The sequence below is a fragment of the Humulus lupulus genome, chromosome 7, assembly GCF_963169125.1.
Source record: "Humulus lupulus chromosome 7, drHumLupu1.1, whole genome shotgun sequence".
NCBI lineage: Eukaryota > Viridiplantae > Streptophyta > Magnoliopsida > Rosales > Cannabaceae > Humulus > Humulus lupulus.
In genome coordinates, this window is record NC_084799.1 from 100,671,332 (window position 1) to 100,691,606 (window position 20,275).

General features: G+C 36.6%; 2 protein-coding genes across 8 annotated transcripts; one reads left to right on the top strand and one right to left on the bottom strand.

Annotated features, from left to right (window-relative positions):
- The first annotated feature begins 9,201 nt into the window (after nt 1-9,201).
- LOC133792022 (secreted RxLR effector protein 161-like) lies at nt 9,202-9,722 on the top strand. Its single transcript, XM_062229932.1, has 2 exons — nt 9,202-9,454; nt 9,562-9,722. Exons 1-2 carry the CDS (start codon nt 9,202-9,204, stop codon nt 9,720-9,722), a joined length of 414 nt encoding a protein of 137 aa, XP_062085916.1.
- Nucleotides 9,723-11,267: 1,545 nt separating this feature from the next.
- Nucleotides 11,268-19,894, bottom strand: LOC133788492 (uncharacterized). 7 transcript variants are annotated; one of them, XR_009873233.1, is made up of 14 exons: nt 19,698-19,894; nt 18,802-18,900; nt 17,985-18,112; nt 17,703-17,856; nt 17,505-17,614; nt 17,179-17,262; nt 17,020-17,068; nt 16,816-16,907; nt 15,831-15,963; nt 15,349-15,428; nt 13,755-15,271; nt 13,155-13,268; nt 12,296-13,079; nt 11,268-11,763 (listed from the first exon to the last, which is right to left on the bottom strand). XR_009873233.1 is itself a non-coding variant. In XM_062225990.1 (13 exons), the coding sequence occupies exons 2-13, from the start codon at nt 18,892-18,894 to the stop codon at nt 12,505-12,507; spliced, it is 3,138 nt and encodes a 1,045-aa protein (XP_062081974.1). In that variant the 5' UTR covers nt 18,895-18,900; nt 19,698-19,894; the 3' UTR covers nt 11,833-12,504. The 7 variants fall into 7 exon arrangements, 1 of the variants encoding a protein (XP_062081974.1); XR_009873230.1 differs by having other exon boundaries at nt 15,831-15,969; XR_009873232.1 differs by having other exon boundaries at nt 17,703-17,859.
- Nucleotides 19,895-20,275: the final 381 nt, after the last annotated feature.

A 20,275-nucleotide genomic window follows, 5' to 3' on the forward strand; every position in this document is an offset into this window, starting at 1 on the left:
TTTTAATTTTAAAATTACACACGTGGCGCTGACATGGCCAAGACACATCAGCATATAAACAGCCATGTCAGCCTTCTGTTAGCCACATGTGTTGAAAGTTAACGGAAGTCCTTCTTTACATTACTGTGAATATTTCGGGGGGAATTTTTAATGGCCTGAAAAATTTAGGGGGCACGATACGGTAGTGGTAATAGTTCGGGGGGTAAAAAAACCTAAATAGCCTAAAATAAATTGGAGGAAATATTTGTGTTTGGAAGATTAGTGGATTAAATTTGGGAATTAGTGTTGTGATTTGAGGTTTACTGGAAAGTTAAAGCTAAATGACCAAAATACCCTTGGGGGTTAGCTTTGAGGTTAAGGTTGAAGGAAAAATGGTCTTTGACCATAGGAATGGGAAGTTTTGGCTAAGTATTGATGGCAGTCGACCATATACGTTTAGGACTCCTTTTCTTTTCTCTCAAATTCCTTTAGTTTAGTTCCCCAAAGTTAGAAGCTAAGAGCAAGTCTTTGATGATTTGAGGATTTCTGGAAGAATTGAGAAGCAAGAGGAGGGCTTAAGAGCTGCCAAGCCCAAAAATCAGCTGAAATTTTTGAAATATTAGAGGTAATTCCTTGAACTCGTACACTAATGGTGTTCTTGATGAGGTTTTGGGGATTTGGGGGTGTAATTTGGATGTTTAGATGGGTCAATTGAGTTTAGAAACCAGACTATAATTGCTTTCAGTTTTGATTTGTTGTTGGATTCTGTGATTTGAGATTGGATTTTTGGATTTTGAAACAAGGTTTTAAGCTTAGAACTCTAAGATGGTAAGTTGCAATTTTGATGTGTGTTTGATGTTTTGATGGCATCTTGATGTTGCCTACAGTTGGTGCTAACTGTATTGAGGTTAATTTTGGTGGAAAACTTCTAGAATATCTATTTAGGTCGAGTTTTTGGGGCTGGGTCATATGGTTCAAATTGGGGAAGAACACCAAGATTATGGGCACGATTTAGGTTTCCAGGGGCCTAGCGCGACCGCGCCATGTGTCCCGAAACAGTAGTTTTCTGATTTTTGGGAATTGGGCTCGGGATTTCTAGGAACTGATTTGGGGGCCCACTTGAGGGCTCAAGGGACGATTTCATTACCATGTTGAATGGAATTAGAGGTCCCGAGAGCTAGGGTTTAGTTTTGGAACTCGTGATTGAACTTAGTCCCTAATAAGCGCACCATTTACGTTATGACTAGGGTTTCCGTGGGGCTCGGGAAAAGGATCACACTCAAGATCTCTCCGTCTACAGCATAAGACTCGAGGTAAGAAAATTGGCACATGCACATAGAGCAAGGCACGTGCCCCAATGTTGATATGTAACAGTTATAACTATTTTATTTGAATGATGAATTAGGGTTGCGTACACCATTCTATATTTGTGCTTGTTGCATTGATTGCTGATAACTCTAGAAATTAGAGTTATTTTACCACATTTTTTAAGTTAAAAGTGATTTAGTTCTTAAGTTTTTAATTAAATTATTAAGTGTTAATTACTTTTTTTGAATTTATTAGCTTTTTGTGTGTTTTTATAGTTATTTTGTTGTAATATATTGTAGTTTAATTATTTAAATTATTGTAGTTTAATTTGTGGTAAAAAAATGTTATATTATTGAGCTTAAGTGTTAAATATAAATTAAGTTATAATTAATATTTTCAAATAATTAAATTGATTTATTTTATAGTTGAAAATATTTTATTATAATTTATTTTATATTTATTTTGTAGGGATTTCATTGTATTTTTGTGTGGAAAAAATGATAAAAAGCTGAAAAAGAAGTGGAAAGTGGCATTTTTGAAACACATTCAGCAGGCCCAAGTCACCAGCCCATTGCTCCTCCCAGTTGTTGCTGTCGTGACCCAAGAATCTCAGCTGCAAGCCTTCTCCACGCCAGCCTCAACTTCCTTCAGCATATAGCATCAACACCAAAGCTCACCTCTTCATATGCTTCCAACGCCAGCCTTCCTGCCAGCCGTGGGCCTGCGTCAACCACTAAGGCCTCATTTGGGCCCAAGAGCTCCTCCAATTCCCTCTTCAACACAAAGCAGCCCCATAGCCCATTCGGCCCACATGCCAGAGTTGTCTAAACCAGGTGTCAAATAGCCACCAAAATGCCAAAAAGCATGTTTTTCATTCCCAATATTTTTCACTCAAATATCAATTCACTCTTTCCTATTTTTCTTACCTAAATAAACATTCTTAATTCATTTTTTTACCCTAGCTTTTCACTAATATTTTACCCAACCAAACATTTTATCTTTCCAATACTCTTACACTTACTCTATTTATCCTACCACTTCCCAACACAATTAAATTAATCAATTTATTTATTTTAATTTGATTAATTTAATCTCCATATTTTGCCTATAAATAGAGTATTGTAAGACCATTTGGGGTGCTCTTCTTCTTCATCTTTTCAACATCTTCTACACATATTTTTCTCTCTTCTTTTCACTATTTTCTCTACCATTTTCATCTTTTGAAGAGCATGTCAAGTATGTTATTTTGTAATTTTTATTTCAATCTAGTTATGAGCTTCTAATCTTTTTCAAAGGTTATTAAGATGATGATGAAGCAAAATGTAACTAGATAGTATTTTTTTGTTGTATGTTGATTTCCCATCTGTACAACATTGTTTATGGATTTTTCTATCAAAGATATGCATTTTTCATCTATTATTGAGTGTTAAAGCATATTACACTTAGTTCTTCATTATGCAAAAATATGATATTCTTTGATTAAATTTTTTTCATTAAATTGTTCACATCTAATTCTTAGAGCATAAGTATCATATTTTGCCTAAACATAATCTCTTTGAATTTTTGTAGTTTCATTAGGTTGTAACACAACTAATGCTTAGAAATTATATCTTCTATAAGTGAAGAAAAATCCTACATTTTTTAAAGAGTAACTTGTGCTTGAATAGAAAATATATTTTGAAAAAATATATAGTGTGATTTATTTCAACTATATCAAAACTTGGGAATCATTATACTTATAAATACTATTGAACTTGCATTTTGTGGATTCTAATATCTTAATAATCTTATTTTACATATATCATTTAAAAACCATTTTTCTATTTAATCTTAAATCTTTTTATTACTTGTCTTTTATTTTTCTAAAACAAAATCTCATCAAATATTTGGAACTAGGTTAGAATATTATTGCTTTGTTTGAAATAGTTTCTTTTGATGTTAGTCAACTCCCATGGGTTCGACCTCGTACTTACATGACAATTATATTCCGAAACGAATCGTGCACTTGCGAGTTTAAATATTAAAACACCCTCTTTTGGGATCAACAATTGCATTATGTATGATTGTGATTGATCGGCATAGGTTGTATTAAGCAATACATGCAAAATGTAGGCCATGATGGCCGGGACCATTGTGGAGTGTTGTACACACTCACTCGGCATGTGGTTGTATGTTTAGTGTCGGGAGAGGCACTTCGCTCAACATAGGCCGTGTAAATTGCTTGTATATTAAGATGAGTTCATCTATTATCTGTGAAGCATGATGTTTGTTGTTTATCTTTGATTGGTTATTTTACTATGCCATGTTGGATTTTCTTGCTAGGCCTTGGCTCACGGGTACTCTATGGTGCAAGTAAGGGTAAGGGAAAAGTCGACCAGCCATGAGTTGGAGGGCTTTGGAGTGGCGCTTACATGTTCGGCCTACTCGGCCGCCACGGTCGAGGGATTTGGAGAGACTTAGGGTGTAAGTCCAAATTTTGTTGCTTAGGTCGACTATTTTTGTAAACTCTGAATGTAATTGTTTTTTGATAACCCTTTTTGGGATCCCATGTAACTTTTTAAAGATTTAATGAAAAGTTTATTCCTTTGACCAAAAATTTTAATACATAAACCACTCTTTAATTTTAATTACACTTTTGAGTCTAAATGACTCGCTTAACGAGTTAAGCACTATTTTAAACACACGGTGTAATGGTCCTGGATTAGTCGGATGTTACATTATCACCCCTCTTCAAATAAGCTTTTCTATACAACAAGAATTCCATATTCATCCTTTTTGGGAGAGAAGAATAATGAAGTGTCAAATCATATGATGATGATATAAGGATTTTTGATGTATTACCTCCACCTAAAAATAATCACCCAATATAAAAAGTCAATCCAATCGCCATCGATTGCTCAGCTGGAAAAAGATGTGAGAGTCAAGATCATGATAGTACATTACCTCATACTCCTACAACGAACCCAATGATCCAATCTTCTTCTCCAAGGGACTCATTAGAGGTATCTCCTAACTCTATCTCTAATATCACTGGTACTAATGTTGATAATATTGTTAATACACATGGCCTTGATCCTGAACCATCTCTTTATCAACTTCCACCTCGATCTACCCGTGGTCAACCACCCATTAAATATGAGATTAATTTTGATTATAAAGTTAAAGTGAAATATCTCATAAACAATCATGTGTCATCTCACAAGTTATCCAAGTCATATACATTTTTGTATTCCAGTTGTCTTCTGTCTCTATTCCTAGTAAATTGCATGAAGCTTTAGTAGATTCTAGATGGACCAACACCATGATAGACGAAATGGAAGCACTAGGAAACAAATGCTACTTGGGAGCTTGTATCATTACCAAAAGGAAAGAAGATTGTAGGGTGTCGATGGGTATTTACAGTAAAGCATAAAGCAGATAAGACCATTGAGAGATACAAAGTTCGATTAGTTGCAAAAGGATATACACAGTCTTATGGTGTAGATTACCAAGAAAATTTAGCACCAATTGCCAAACTTAATACTGTGAGAGTTCTTTTGTCATTAGCAGTTAATCAAGATTGGCCACTTCTTCAATTTGATGTAAAAAATGATTTCTTACATGGAGATCTTATTGAAGAAGTATATATGGATCCTCCCCATGGTATACCAAAATACTCAAACACCACAAAGGTTTGTAAACTAAAAAAAAGTCTTGTATGGATTGAAACAATCTCCAAGAGCTTGGTTTGGCAAATTCACCAAGTCCATGAAGAACTTTGGCTACAAACAAAGTAACTCGGATCATACCCTCTTCTTAAAACATAAGGGATGCAAGATTACAGTTTTGCTTATCTATGTTGGAGATATGGTGGTGATAGATGATGATTATGAGGAGTATAAGAGAAGCAGAGCAAGAAATGAAACGAGAGAGAATTTGTGATATGTGTGAATTGTGCTTCTGATCAATGTGATCAAGAAGCTGAGACTTTCCTCTATATATATAAGATGATATTACAAATGAGTAAGTCGGTTACGTAACTAACCGATGACATCAGCATAACAGAAAAACAAATACAGCTGAAATGAGCTCAATAGCTCTAACACCCCCCCTCAAGTTACACTCGGTTGTGAGAGTGTTAACTTGTCTAAAAGAAACTGAAACTGACTGTGAGGAAGAGGTTTAGTAAGTAAGTCTGCTATTTGAGAGGAAGAGTCGATATAGTGAACTTCAAGTTTATTAGCCAGAACACGATCGCGAATGAAATGCAAATCGATCTCGATATGTTTCGTTCTGGCATGCATAACGGGATTACTGGCTAGAGAACGAGCACTGACATTATCACACCACAATATGGGAGTGGAAGAAACAGGAACCCGAAGCTCAGACAAAAGAGATTGGATCCAGATTAACTCGGAAGTAGCAAGAGCCAAAGAACGGTATTCAGCTTCAGTGCTCGATCTAGCAATAACGGGTTGCTTCTTAGAAGACCAACTGATCAAGTTATCACCGAGATAAATGCAAAAGCCAGAAGTAGATTTGCGATCATCCAAACACCCAGCCCAGTCGGCATCGGTAAAACCTTGAAGCGTAAGAGTGGAAGTCTTCCGGAAACGAAGGCCAAGAGATGAGGTACCAGCGAGGTACCGCAAGATACGCTTACAGGCCGACCAGTGGACGTTTGTAGGGTGTTGAAGATATTGGCTAAGTCGATTTACTGAGTAAGCAATATCAGGCCTGGTCAATGTAAGGTACTGCAAAGCACCAACCGTGCTTCGGTAAATAAACGGATTGTCAAGAGGAGTACCAGATTGAGCACTGAGTTTGGTACTGGAACACATGGGAGTGGATTGAGGCTTGGCTGCCGACATGTTTGTGCGAGAAAGAACATCAAGTATATACTTGTGTTGATTGACATGGAAACCAAACTCATCTTGATGCACCTCAAACCCAAGGAAGAACTTAACAGAGCCCAGTATCTTGAGTGCAAATTTCTGATGAAGAAAACCAATGATGCGTCGAATATCATCAGAACAATGGCCAGTAACAAGTATATCATTGACATAAATGAGAATGAGAAGTAAACGTCCATGTGAATGAGAAATGAAGAGACTCGGATCAGACTTGGAGTGAAGGAAACCCCATGCAAGCAGGCAGTCTTTGAGCTTTTCGAACCAGGCACGGGGGGCCTGTTTTAACCCATATAAAGCCTTTTGAAGCTTGCAAACGTGATGAGGATAACAAGAGTCAACAAATCCTTTGGGCTGTTGCATGTAAACAGTTTCATGCAGATCACCATTTAAAAACGCGTTATTGACGTCAACATGCTGGATATCCCAACTGTTCATGGCAGCAAGAGTAAAAATCATGCGTATGGTGCATGGTTTAACAACCGGGCTGTATGTCTCAAAATAATCTTGACCCTCAGTTTGTTCGAACCCACGTGCAACGAGTCTGGCCTTATATCTATTTAAAGTACCATCAGCATTTGTCTTGACACGAAAAATCCACTTATTGCTGACTATCTGTGAATCAGGAGGAGGTGGGACTAAGACCCAAGTGTTGTTTCGTTGAAGAGCCTCAAACTCAGCTTTCATGGCATCATACCAATGAGGAATGGTTAAAGCCTGTTTGACCGTAGTGGGAACGGTGTCCGTAGACAACTCAGTATTGAACACCCGAGGCTTATGAATACCCATTTTGGATCGGGTGACCATGGAGTGTGTGTTAGTAGAAATAGGAGCAATAGGCAAATGGACTTCAGGTTGGGCAATGAGGATATAATCAGGAGAAGGAGAAGATGAGGCGGGAGTATGAAAAAGCTTCTCAAAAGGAGAAAGAAACTCCAAATTCGGGGTAGGTAAGCGATTGATCAAGTAAGCAGCTGAAGTAAATGCTTCCCACCAAAAGGATAAAGGAAGTTGTGCCTGAGCCAGCAATGTCAAGCCAGTATCAACCACATGGCGATGCTTGCGTTCGACTCTACCCATCTGTTGGTGTGTATGAGGACAGGAATTTCGTCGCTCAATGCCGAGACTGCGAAAGAACGAATATAAGGGTTTGTATTCTGCTCCAAGGTCCATTTGAACGCATTTAATCTTCATATCAAACTTCCTTTCAACATATGTATTGAAGGTCTTGAATAACAAGCACACCTCAGATTTCACATGCATCGGAAACAACCAAACATAATTTGTGAAATCATCAACGAAGCTGAGATAGTATTTGTAACCATCCATGGATGGATAAAAGGAGGGGCCCCAAACATCACTGTGAATCAACTCAAACGGAGAAGTAGTTTTATTATTGCTCGGTTTGAAAGAAAATTGGTGCATCTTACCAATTTGACAGGCATCACAGAAACTAAAACTTTTACATGTAACAGAAGGTGAAATACATGATAAAGTTTTAGCTAATACAGGTGGAGACGGATGGCCAAGTCGTTGATGCCATATGGCAGCTGCATTGGAGCCAGAAGGCACTGGATTGCTATCAGTAGTGCAGTTGAGAGCTGCTTTATTAGTCGAACCACAGGAGCCTTTATTCAGTGGAACATTATGAAAAGAGGTCTGTAACTGGTAGAGGCCTTCATGGAGAGTACCCGTGAGAAGGACCTGCTTCGAGTTCTTGTCCTTAATGAGGCAACAAGTGGAGTCAAATTCCAATATCACATTATTATCATGAGTAAATTGTGATATACTCAATAAATTTTTGGTAAGGCTCGGTACGTGAAGTATATCTTTGAGTAATAAAGACTTACTTGAATCAAGAGTAGGAATTGAATTACAGCCAGTATGAGTGATAGGTAAAGAACAACCATTACCTACAATGACTTTAGCTTTCCCTTTATAATCTGATTTCTGAGCGAGGGAGGAAGGATCAGTGGCCATGTGATTCGTAGCACCACTGTCCAAAAACCAAGCACCTGGTGAAGACTCAGATGCACCAGATGCAGTAAGTAAAGCATGTGAATTCTCAGTATGAGATGTATTAGGTGGAGATGAAGCAGGAGGATCAGGAACAAAATGCACATCAAAGCGATGATAGCATTTGATTACAGAATGACCGTGCATCACATCAGAAACCGAATTCATTAACCAATGCATGAGGAATTGGTCGAGTCTAATCCATTGAGAGTGAGCAGGATTCAGAGTATTACCTGCAAGAGTAATCGGTGGTGGTGGTGACGTGCCGAGAAGGAAGCTCTCGACATTGTAGGCTCTGGCAGCAGCCAGAACTAAGGCACGCCAGTAAGAATAATTCGTCCGATCGAGTCGGAGATGAAGAGGAAGGAGGTGATTGTTGGGAAGGCCAACAGGATCGGCCGCCGGAGCTACCAGAGGCGGTGGTTGAACTGGCGGAGCTGGATCGTGAGCTGGATCTTGAGCAGCAGAATGACTGGAGCCGTCGGTAGCCATGGCGGAATGCTCTGATACCATATAAGAGAAGCAGAGCAAGAAATGAAACGAGAGAGAATTTGTGATATGTGTGAATTGTGCTTCTGATCAATGTGATCAAGAAGCTGAGACTTTCCTCTATATATATAAGATGATATTACAAATGAGTAAGTCGGTTACGTAACTAACCGATGACATCAGCATAACAGAAAAACAAATACAGCTGAAATGAGCTCAATAGCTCTAACAAGGAGATTTCTGGTTTGCGCCAGTATTTGGCTTCTGAGTTTGAAATGAAACAACTTGGAGACCTTAAATACTTTCTTGGGATTGAGGTAGCGCAGTCTCAACATGGAATTTTTTTTCCCATCGAAAATATATCCTTGATTTATTGTCTAAGACATGAATGCTTGGATGTAAGCCAGTTGATACTCCCATAGAGCAAAATTACATATTGTTTAAAAATGCAAGTTCAACTTCAACTAATCAAGGATGATATCAAAGAATTATAGGAAAATTGATATATCTATCTCATACAATGCCAGATATTGCATATGTAGTTAGTATGGTTAGCAAATTCATGCATGAACTACGTAAACCACACATGAATGTTGTTGAACGTATATTGAGATACTTGAAGTCTGCTCCAAGAAAAGGCATATTGTTTTCAAATCATGGTCACCTTGAAGTGAAAGGCTACATTGACGTTGATTGGGCAGGTTCAGCCGATGACATAAGATCTACTTCAGGATACTTTACCTTTGTAGGTGGAAATCTTGTGACTTGGAGAAGTAAGAAATAACTAGTTGTAGCAAGATCAAGTGCAGAGGCGAGTACAAAGGTATGGCATTTGGAGTATGTCAGTTGCTTTGGTTAAGAAATTTGTTGAAAGATTTAGGCTTTAAGCCAAAGGTGGCAATGAATCTATATTGTGACAACACATTTGCTATAAAGATTGCTCATAATCCTATCCAGCATGATTACACAAAATATGTGGAGGTGGGTAGACATTTCATTAAAGAAAAGCTTGAGGCAGGGATACTAAATTCCCTTTTGTGAAGTCTGAAGACCAATTAGTGGATGTTCTGACTAAAGCATTTGCTAGCGAGATATCCATCCACCAACTTAAATTGGGCATATGTGAAATCCATCCACCAACTTAAGGGAGAGTGTTGAATAAGTCAAAGATTTTGTGAAGATATTTATTTATTTTGTTTTATATGATGTTAACAGTAGAGATTTAGTTGACTTTCCTCGTATATTTTGATCTTATATAATTATGAGAAATATTATGTAATCATTTTCCTTGTATATATATAAAATCATTAGAAAATATTCTTGTAAACTTTGTCAATAAATATATAAAGAAATGCTACTAAACCAAATTTTACACTTTGAAACTAAATCTTAAAATAGAATTACCAAACAAATGTATGTATTTTTAAGCAAAACACAGCAAAAAAGAAAAACAACATTTCAATATAACAATGAGCTGGATGGTCTTATCAACCAACGAGCTCAAAGTTCTACATTATGACCCAAAATATGTAAGGAAAACACTCTATTAACATATATATCCTTGACTTATCAATTATATTAGTCGGACATGAGTGAGACATCTGATATTAATGCTAGTGCTCGTTCGAATCCAGCTCGTGACAAAGCCTTGGTCATATAGATTTCTTGGCACCTCCATTTTCTCGTTAGATGGATGACTCCCCCATTTCATTGCTGGTAAATACGGAGTAGGATCCACTCTGGCACTGAACTTTCTCTCAATAGTCAATATAACTAACATGCAAGAGGGGTAGCCAATGCACATTAGTCTTCTTGAAAATTCATTGTATATTGGAGGTTGTAAATATAAATCAGTATCCTCACTGTCAATTAACTCAAGATTGCTTCCTTGTCAATTAACTCAATGAAGATTGCTTCATGGAAAGGTGTTCACATAAGGTGACCCTTGTGGCTAGAAATACTCAATATTACTTGTTAAATTACAATACGTAAGTTTCGATATTGGCATAATTATTATCACGGGCAGTGCCCTTAGCAATACTCTTCATAGAATAACTGTAGAGATGCATTAATAATAGTACAACGAAAAAATTCTGCGGCTATAAATCTAGTTCAGATCCTTTTGTTGACAAATATGTCGACATTGGATGATAAGTAAATTATTAGTGTTGAATGATACATTATTATTTATTAACATTTTTGCTGACATAATACATAATTACATATTATTTTTGATGAAGTGATACATAATTATCAAGGAGTGTCTCAACTATCTTTTTTTTCTAAGAGACTGGTGAAATGATTTCTTATTTTCTTATATACATTTTTTTGGACAATTTTAATTATATATTGTTATCCGAAAAATGCCATCGAGTCCATCTTTAACCCTTTTGAAGTCTATTTTCCACTAACATAAAGAACACCAAATCCAAAACCAAAACCATTTGAACTAAGCAGACTTTCAAGCGGTTGTTAGGAAGTTTAGCTAATGTACGGAATTTTTTTTCTTTAAAAGTGATCTCAGTTGACAATATAATTTTTTTTGAACTGATTACAGCAGAATGATGACTTTGTCGAACACCAGTCTCAACAATTCGATTCCATAAATCCCATCAAATATTTCCAATTCATGATATACTAAATGCCTCTGACCCCATCAATCTTGGTAACCAAGAACTCTAAACTAGAATAGTAGGGAAGGTAATCGGATTATAAACACGCCAGCAATATTTGTATATATATATAATATAATTATCAGAACAGCGGAAAATTTGTAACAATACCCAAACGAGTTTGAAGAGAAAGCACTGAGGCGATAAGCGATGAAAGTTGGGTTCAAATCAATTTGAATATAACCTCAGTATGTGTAAATTGTGAAGGCGGTAACCTAAAAAGAGAAGGGGGTCAGATTTCCTCTATTTAGTTGTGAGAGCAAAAGCAACGCGCGGATTTCAGTCAGAACTTCTATATATAGGATGGATGCTAATAACTTCACATCCAGTTGATGAACAGTCGAATCATTTACAGCAATCTCCAATGGTCTTCAAAGCAAATATATGTAGTAGATCACAGCATACTTCACCTGCAATTTGCATAAAGATACAAGTCAAGCAAACACCCGATACCCTCACACGCTGTCTTTGCAGACATCTAACAAATAAATATAGGCAAGAACAGTGCATCTCCCATTCTCAGAAGAAATTGCAACTGTACACACCTTTAGCGCATCTACTATTATGGATATCGGTTCTCATTTTCTTTTTCCCAAGATTCAAACAAATTAAACTTAGGGGCATGAGAATTCCAGGACCCTGAGATTTAATACATTACCAAAGCAAGAGACATGCTAGCCAGCAATGTCAATTAAACATGAAGAAATTTACTTGAGGGCAAAATCAAAATATGCAGTTACACAAAATGTGATATAAACCCTTAACCACCTTGTCAGCAACTTCATATTCTGAACTCAAATGCCAGAAAGATGCAATCTTGAAGCCATTACCTTGCTTGGGATGATTTGATCCATTCCTCTACTTACCCGGAACAAATACTGGTAAATGGGTAAATATTGAATAACCATCTAGACCACAAACTAAACAAGAATGTGTTCTCACCTGCAAGATTAAAAGCCCCATGTTTTTGGGAGTTCGATCCTACATCAGCTGCTCACTGAGACCAGTTATAAGTCAATTGATGGCCACAACACCACGCAATACACCTTTCAGCTTCTCTCAACCCTTGTAAACTTCAAGCTTCTCTCAACCCTTGTAATACACCCTCAAGCTTCTCTCAAATACAAGTCAAGATATCAATTGAGCGAGGATTACATCCCAAATGTTCTGTTGTATAGATCACCTGAACTGGGCATCCGAAACTTGGAGTCATCGTAACCTCCAGCATAAAACTTATTAAATCCCAGTCTTTCATTTCGAAGAAGCTCTGCCATGCCCAAAGTATTTCCACCTTGAACCTCACTCCACCCATCCCAGTGACCATTCGACATAAGTCCATTTCTTGACTGTTGGAGAGACAACTGCGCAAATGGGGATACATTGTTCACTTGTGATTGCTCAACAAGCCTTGAAGATATTCCATAAGAATCACTAAGATGAGAAAAATTATCCGCCATGTCAGAAAATCTAAGGTTCTGCTGTTGGGAGAGGGATCTTGACATCAGAAGCTGAAGTCTGGCATCATTTTCAAGAGAGCCTAATTGTGAAGGAAAGTTCGATCTCATTTCTAAGCCTGGGTTGTTCAGCCCACCTTGAAGCCTTCCTTTACCAACTGCCAATATAGCAGGATCTATGAACTCAATGTCTGCATTGCTACCCATGTTTCCAGTCACCTGTTGTTGATAACCATTTCTCAACATTGATGAAGTATCAATCAAGCGATTCCCTGAGAATTTAGAAAAAAAAAAATGAATACTTGATCTGAGATATATTTTAGTTAAAACATATCACGTCAACTCACCAGAAAATGAGTCAAAAGATTGCTCCATCCTATCATGAGATCCAAAGCCTGGGGGAGGTGCCCTGCTAGGCATTGAAAAACCAGGTGGGGCTGAAATCTGGGCCCTTGAAACTGCTGCAGACATTGAGAAAGAAACGGTAAACAACCAAAATCTAGAAAACTATTATTGTTGCAGCATCATAGAAAAGATAATAAATCGATAACTAGTCACAACTGCACAAGCTATAACCAAACAAAAAAGCAATCCAGAAAATGACTCTTAGATTAGCGAAATATTCTTGTAGCATAACTGGCTTAGCCACACAAATAAAGTTCTTTTAATTATCAAATAACTCATATTTGGCAAAGATAAGCAACTGACCAAAGCAAAAAAAAACCCAAATTAGCTCAAGTTTAGTTTCATTAAAGGGAAGATAATTTCTTACAGAAAAGAAAAAACTTGTTTAAGAGTGTTTTGACATAATTTATTAAATATTATCTACTATAACTGTGCACATAATTCCAAATCATAATAGTAACAAGTAGAACAAATGACAGTAAAAGTTAGTACAGAAATTAAATTCCAGTAACATTAAGAGTTTTTTAGTCCAATCTACACACCAGGCTTATTGGAAGGGAAAATCGAATGGTTGCCGCTGGCATGATTCTCAGATTCTCCAAAACAACTAGAGAAACCATTACCATAGCCAAGCTTATCAAGATATATATCTCTGTTCTCAGAAAAATCATGATTAAAAGCATGGTTATTCGAAAATTGCCCAAGGAAACTATGTGACGGCTGTACATCAAAAGCAGGATGTACAGATTCCTCTTGTCTTGCGAAAGAAAATCTGGATTGATTGTTTGTTTGTGCCTTCCAAGAACTTGATAATCTGTGAGATCCAGACTGTTTATCATCATCTCCCAATAATTTAGCCAAATTCTGAGGTGATGCTAGTGATTCATCCCAAGTATCAAAGTCCAGTGATAATATATTTGAAATTATGCTACTCTCCCCTTTATCTACAACACAATTAACATCAGTATTAGCTGCATCACCCAGGAATCTTCCCATGTGCTTCCCATTATCCTCATTCGAATGCAAAAAGGAATGTTCTGATATTTTCTCAGAGCCAATGTAGCTGCTCGGTAAGTTATTTGGGTACCCATTAGATGTTAATGAAGTTGTAGATGCAGATAGAAATGGACCATCTCTAAGTTGGTTATCCACAAATAGACGGTCTGTATTTGAATTAACTGCAGCATACACCTCATGTTGAAAAGGAGAGCAAGAATGATTTGATGTATGGAATGAATTAGTAGAATTTGGTAAAAAATTTGAACGACTCACAACTTCAGGATCCTTAAGTCGTTGATTATCAAAAGATATTATGTCCTCTTCCAACTCAGAAGATGTACTATGCATTACTTGTGTTTGTGAATCTGCTATCCAGACAGGCTGATCTCTACTAACACAAATCTCATTAGCTGTTCCAGCTTTTTGAGATAAAGTAGAAGTTTCTCTAGACTGCTCACTGTAATCTGGTGGCAACCCTTGATTCACTGAAGATTTGATTAGGGAGTGATCCAAAAATGAAATATTAGATGGGGTTTTACCAGAATGTTCATCCATGACATTTACATCAATGCACAATGAAGAAATTTCAGAGCACAAATTCTGGACCCGACCTTCCGAGGTGATCAGTTCATTTTCATTACCAGAAGTAGAGGACTGCCCATCCTGGTCAGTGGTATTTGAAATGTTTGCTAGCATATTAATGCTTCCATCATTATCTCTCGATACTGGTGAAGAAGAAAACTGGCTGCTCAAGTTTTCAGCAGAAGAATCATCAGGTCCAACAAGTTTTTCAGGCACACTGCTCTGATAATCCAAACTATTGTGCTGTTTCATAGGCTTCATTGTTTCTGATTTAACTATAGCATCAATGTTTTGGCATTCATCAACCAGTGGTTGCCGCTTCCCTCCATCAACATGGATTATGAAAGTCTGAGTACCACCTGCAACTGCTGATGAAAATGGCAGTTTATTACTTACTGTGTCAAGTTTCTGTTTGAAAGGTTCATTTGTACATGTTAAATTTCCAGCTAGCGGTTGGCAATTTGAACCACGCATTCCCCTGCCACATTTAGATAAATAATAAGATCTTCAAATCATAAATTAAAGCATAACACCCCCCAAAAAAATACCACATACCATGCGGCTGCAGCTGGTAGCACAATAGATTTACCCGTGCTTCCATTTGGAGGAGAACCTTTACCAATGTTTCCAGTATTCTGCACAATTAATGAAATACAATCAGATAGAAATGTCCACCTATAATGCAACATTAAAGTTGTAAATTAACAGCATTAAGGTAACATCAGCCCTCAAACAAGAGCTTCCAAAAACTTCATTCTACACATCTGATCTAAATCTATGGAAAAAAACCATGGTTCAAAACTGGCATTACAAAAACTGCACAGTTACAAGTCTCCAGCAGTTAGCAATAATCAATCACATAAAGCACACTTCAGCCATGAGGTCCTCCTATAGCCACACATCTAACATAATACTCTAAACATGAAGTTTAAATGCTCTCTCTATGCAAGAGCACAAAATAGCAACTTGCATGAGTGAATTAAAAGACAGCACCAACAGAACAGTAGTTCAAAGAAAAGACAGCACCAATGACTTACACTTGAACCATTTTTCACTATAGGTTTTCCAGAAGAAGCAGAACTGTTATCGCAATAATCATCTATAGGTGGTGGCAAAACATTCCCTGAGCGTCGTTGCACATTGTTTGCAGCACCAGTGATTTGTTGGACCCTACTCCTTTAAAATCAGCAAGTTAACCAAGTATAAAACAGGAACCCCACATATACCACTTAAATTAGCACAAAGAATTTTAACTAGCAACAGGCAGTAAAGATGTATAACTAAACTTATATTTCATGAATCTAAACTCTTTACACCAACACGTTTGTAAAATTTTACATAATTTCATGGATATATTTTTAGGAAAAAAATAAGAAGAAAAATAGGAATTTAAATGCAGTAAAAGCATTTTATCCAAAGGCTAAAGCTGGTCACCAATTCCATCTCAATTAATTTTGAGGGATGACATTAGGAAAGGAGCCACATATTAGTCCTTCAAAAATGATATTCCAGGCTTAGCACATCTTCCACCAACTATTAAAATCATAGGCCAGATGATAAACATTACAATAGCACCTTAAGATCAGATATAGAGATTGCTAACTTGGACCATAGGAGTTGTTAAACTAATATTGATCTTCCAGGCTAAAAGTAATTTTCGACCAACCATAAAAAGCATAGACCAGCTGATAAACATCAGCATAGCACTTGAAGATCATGTTTATAGATTGCTAACTTGGATTGTAATTGTTGACCAAAAGTGAATATCCATCCTATAAAAGAAAAAAGAAATACACTAGAAGGGCCACAGAAAAGGATGGGCAGTGCATATCCATCCTTAAAAATAAAGGGAGTAAATTCCAATAAATGGGCTACTGAAATAAAATGGAAAATATTCAAACATCTCGTCACTTTTGACTTGACATAAAATGTCACTTCAGAGGAAAACCCGCTCCCAAACATATGGTATTATAGAGGCCCTAAGGACAAACTATCTGGCGAGCAATATGGTTCCAAATATACCTTGTGTACGCTGAAATTATTTCATCTTTTGTGAAACTATCCTCTTGAGAACCAACCTCATGCAAATACAGACAATCAGGATTTGTGCATGGCTGAAAACAATAGAAAGTCAATCCTTAGTTAACAAAACATCAACATAGAAAATATTTGATCATAATTGTATTTAATTTTGTTCTTTTTAATAGCAATAAAAAAATGTCATACCACATTTCTCAACCAAGCATGGCAATACTTTGTGGTTCCAAAGCAAGCCCTAAAACATTTATTGTAAAGAAATATATCAATACATATATTCTGATATAATTTCATTGTTATACTATGTTGCTGTTGCTGTTGCTGATCACAATATAAACAAACATGTACCTCAAAGATCTACCCTCCAAGACAAACCCATGTACATTTTGAATACAACGAATGGCTTCATCTTCTTTTGAGTAAGTAATATATCTGACCGCAAAAAACATGGTTAGAAGCTACCAAACATGACAACAAACACATTACAATCCATTTCTCATGTGCACCACCAATGAACATATGAATAGCTCAAAATAAGAAGCCAAGTGAATATATGCAAACGTAGGTGAAATCGAGGTAAGACCTTCCATAAATGTAGCACTAAAATGTAGAAGCAAATGAAGCTCAATACATGTCGTTGAAAAAATTTAGACATACTGAGATGTATAACTTACACACTACACGTATTGTTTTGATATTGTTGAATGACCCCAGCAGCTGTCCGAGACATTGATACTTTGAGAACCTTCCCATATTGACCAAAATATTCTCTACGCTGAAGAAGCTGCAAGCATAGGCATGAAAAATCATAAATGCAGAGCAAATTGCACTGAAAGACAAGCTTAATATAGCAAACAGATTAGAGAGAATACTTCTTCATCTGCCAAATTAAGAGGCAAGCCGACTATGTAAACAAGGTTCCTTTGAATCACTCGTACACTGCTGAGCTGCTTCCGTCCTTCAGATGATTTGGCCTTTGCCTTCTGTGACTTCATCTTTCTCTCCATATGGACTTCAGACACCAATCTGCTGAAAAAATTATATAGGAAAGAAAAAAAATAACAAACAAACAAACAAACACATTCAAATCAAACTCTGTGAAAAAGCTATAGTTTCTTTCCCATCGAGATAAATAGAGTTCATTATATAAATACCTTTCACATTTTGCAGCCATCCCTACTATCTTTTCCTTGTCATAAGGAACACGACATGCAGGACAACGCCCCTCAGACTCATCCTTTTCAGCCATGTCCATTATGTGATGCCAACACCAAACACATATCTGCAATTAAGTACAAAAAAGAAAAAATATTTAGAACTGGTCTCAAACTGAGAAACCAAGTAAACCTAAGGGCCAATTTGGGTAAAAGGAGAATCTTGCAGAGTTAGCTTCAGTGTTTAGCTTTAGCCCAGATTGTTCAATAATATCTTTGTTTTTGTTTTCTTTGGTTTAACCAAACACCTTTTTGGCCAATAAATTGTTTAGTAAGTGCTTTTATCTTGTTAAAAAGCTTAAGCTAAACTGGCTCTAGGTTGTCTAAGAGAGATTAAATTTTTTCTTGCAGAGAAGCAAATTGACATACATACGAAGCTTCAGCATTTATGGAAACACGTTTCACATGTATAGTTTAACATCCCAAGCAGTGCATTAATATAGAGGAAGAGAAGATAAAATTCTGGCACAAAACCTATGAGAATAGGGGTGAAGAATCTCTACAGGCTTCTTACTAGAGTGTGCAAAAGGACAAAATCTAGAGCTTACATTGTTATATATAGAATAGTATGAATCCTTAAAAAAATATGGAAAACCAGACCTAAACAAGCATCGAATGAGAGTCCATAAGACTCCACCTTCGATTCAGCTCAACAAATTTCCACAAATCCAACAATGAACGTATCAAATTGAATAAATGATTAAAAAATGCCCAAATAGAAGAGGGCAAACCAAATTATAAGATTAGTGTCACACACCTCATAACCACATTTGCAAGGCTTCAATTGTTGATCCGTCAAATCCATCTCCTCAGCACAAAGAGGACAAGTCCTTTCTCCCTCGTCGCTCATGATTGCCTAAAAAAAGTCAGCAGGAATGTAGATCAACAGAAAGGTTAAAATATAATAAAGTGTACAATGTCTTCTTCTAGCCTTCAGAAAACAAATATAAAGAGAATGTGATAATCCAAAGCCACCAGAATGCGTCATTCAACGTTCCAAAGATGCAACTAAAGTTAAACAGCTCAGTGCCCACTTTCTTTTACTTTAATTCTCCCAAACAAATTTGCAATAAAGAAGATGCGATGCCAAAAGACACGAGTAAACATGCAATTAAAGATTAATTTTAGCGAGCCACTGGCCAATTATTGTTCAAATAAACTAATAAGATAACCCTTGAAAAAAAACGTCAAAACCCTACAAAAATCCCAATCGAAATAAGATGATAATACAAATAAAAAAAACCCAAAATTGAAACCCTAAAATCCCAAATCATCAACAAACACCATTCCAGAACAAAAGCAAAGCAAAATACAGAAATCCGTAATCCAACAAATCCACCATCAATAACGTCACCGAAATCAAATTATAACCAATCGAATACAAAATTGACAAAATAATCTCATAATTAAATAAAAAAAATAAAAACAGATAAAATCGTCAACATGCAAAAAAAAAACTGAAATCGAGATAAATCTAGAGGTACAACAAAACAAAATTCACAAGCAAAAAACATCAATCAACAAAACATTTATCAAAAAGTATTCTTTCGAAGAGAAAGAGAGATTAGGGATCTGAAAGATGAAAAATAAAATAGAGACAGATTGATCGATCGGAAAGAGAAATTAGGGTTTGAGATTAAGCTTTCGACTTACAGTTGGGGTGGATCGAGAAAAAGAAGACGAAGAAGATGAAGACGAAGACGAAGACGAATCTCCTTAAGAGGATGAGTTTGTGTGAGAAGCGCACGATAAAAAAAAAAGGGCACAGAAGAGAGAGAGAGAACCACAATAAGAGGTGAGAGGGAAAGAAAGGCTCTTGTTTGGATGGCTCTTTTGGCTGCTGCTGGCCTTCACTCCTGCGTCGCTGTCAATTAAATATTATCCCACTTCCTCTGTATGCCCTTCGATTTTCGTTTATTTACCAATTTTACCCCTCTCTCCCTCTTTTTTTCTCTTCTGATTGACCTTTGTGGCTTCTATGGGCTCTCTCTCTTAATCCGGCTTTGTCGACACTGTGAGCCTGGTTTCCATATATTAAATCCATTTCAATACACGTATTTTTTTCATTTAATTTTTTTCTTTTTTGGGGTTTAAGGTGGTCTTGTTAGGTGAGTGACGCGTTTGATTTGATCCTATACAGTGAATCATTGTATTATTCTCTTTCTCTCTCTCTCTCACTTTTAATTTTTTTTCTTTATTTTTTATTAACAATAAAATTTGTAAGCTTGAGT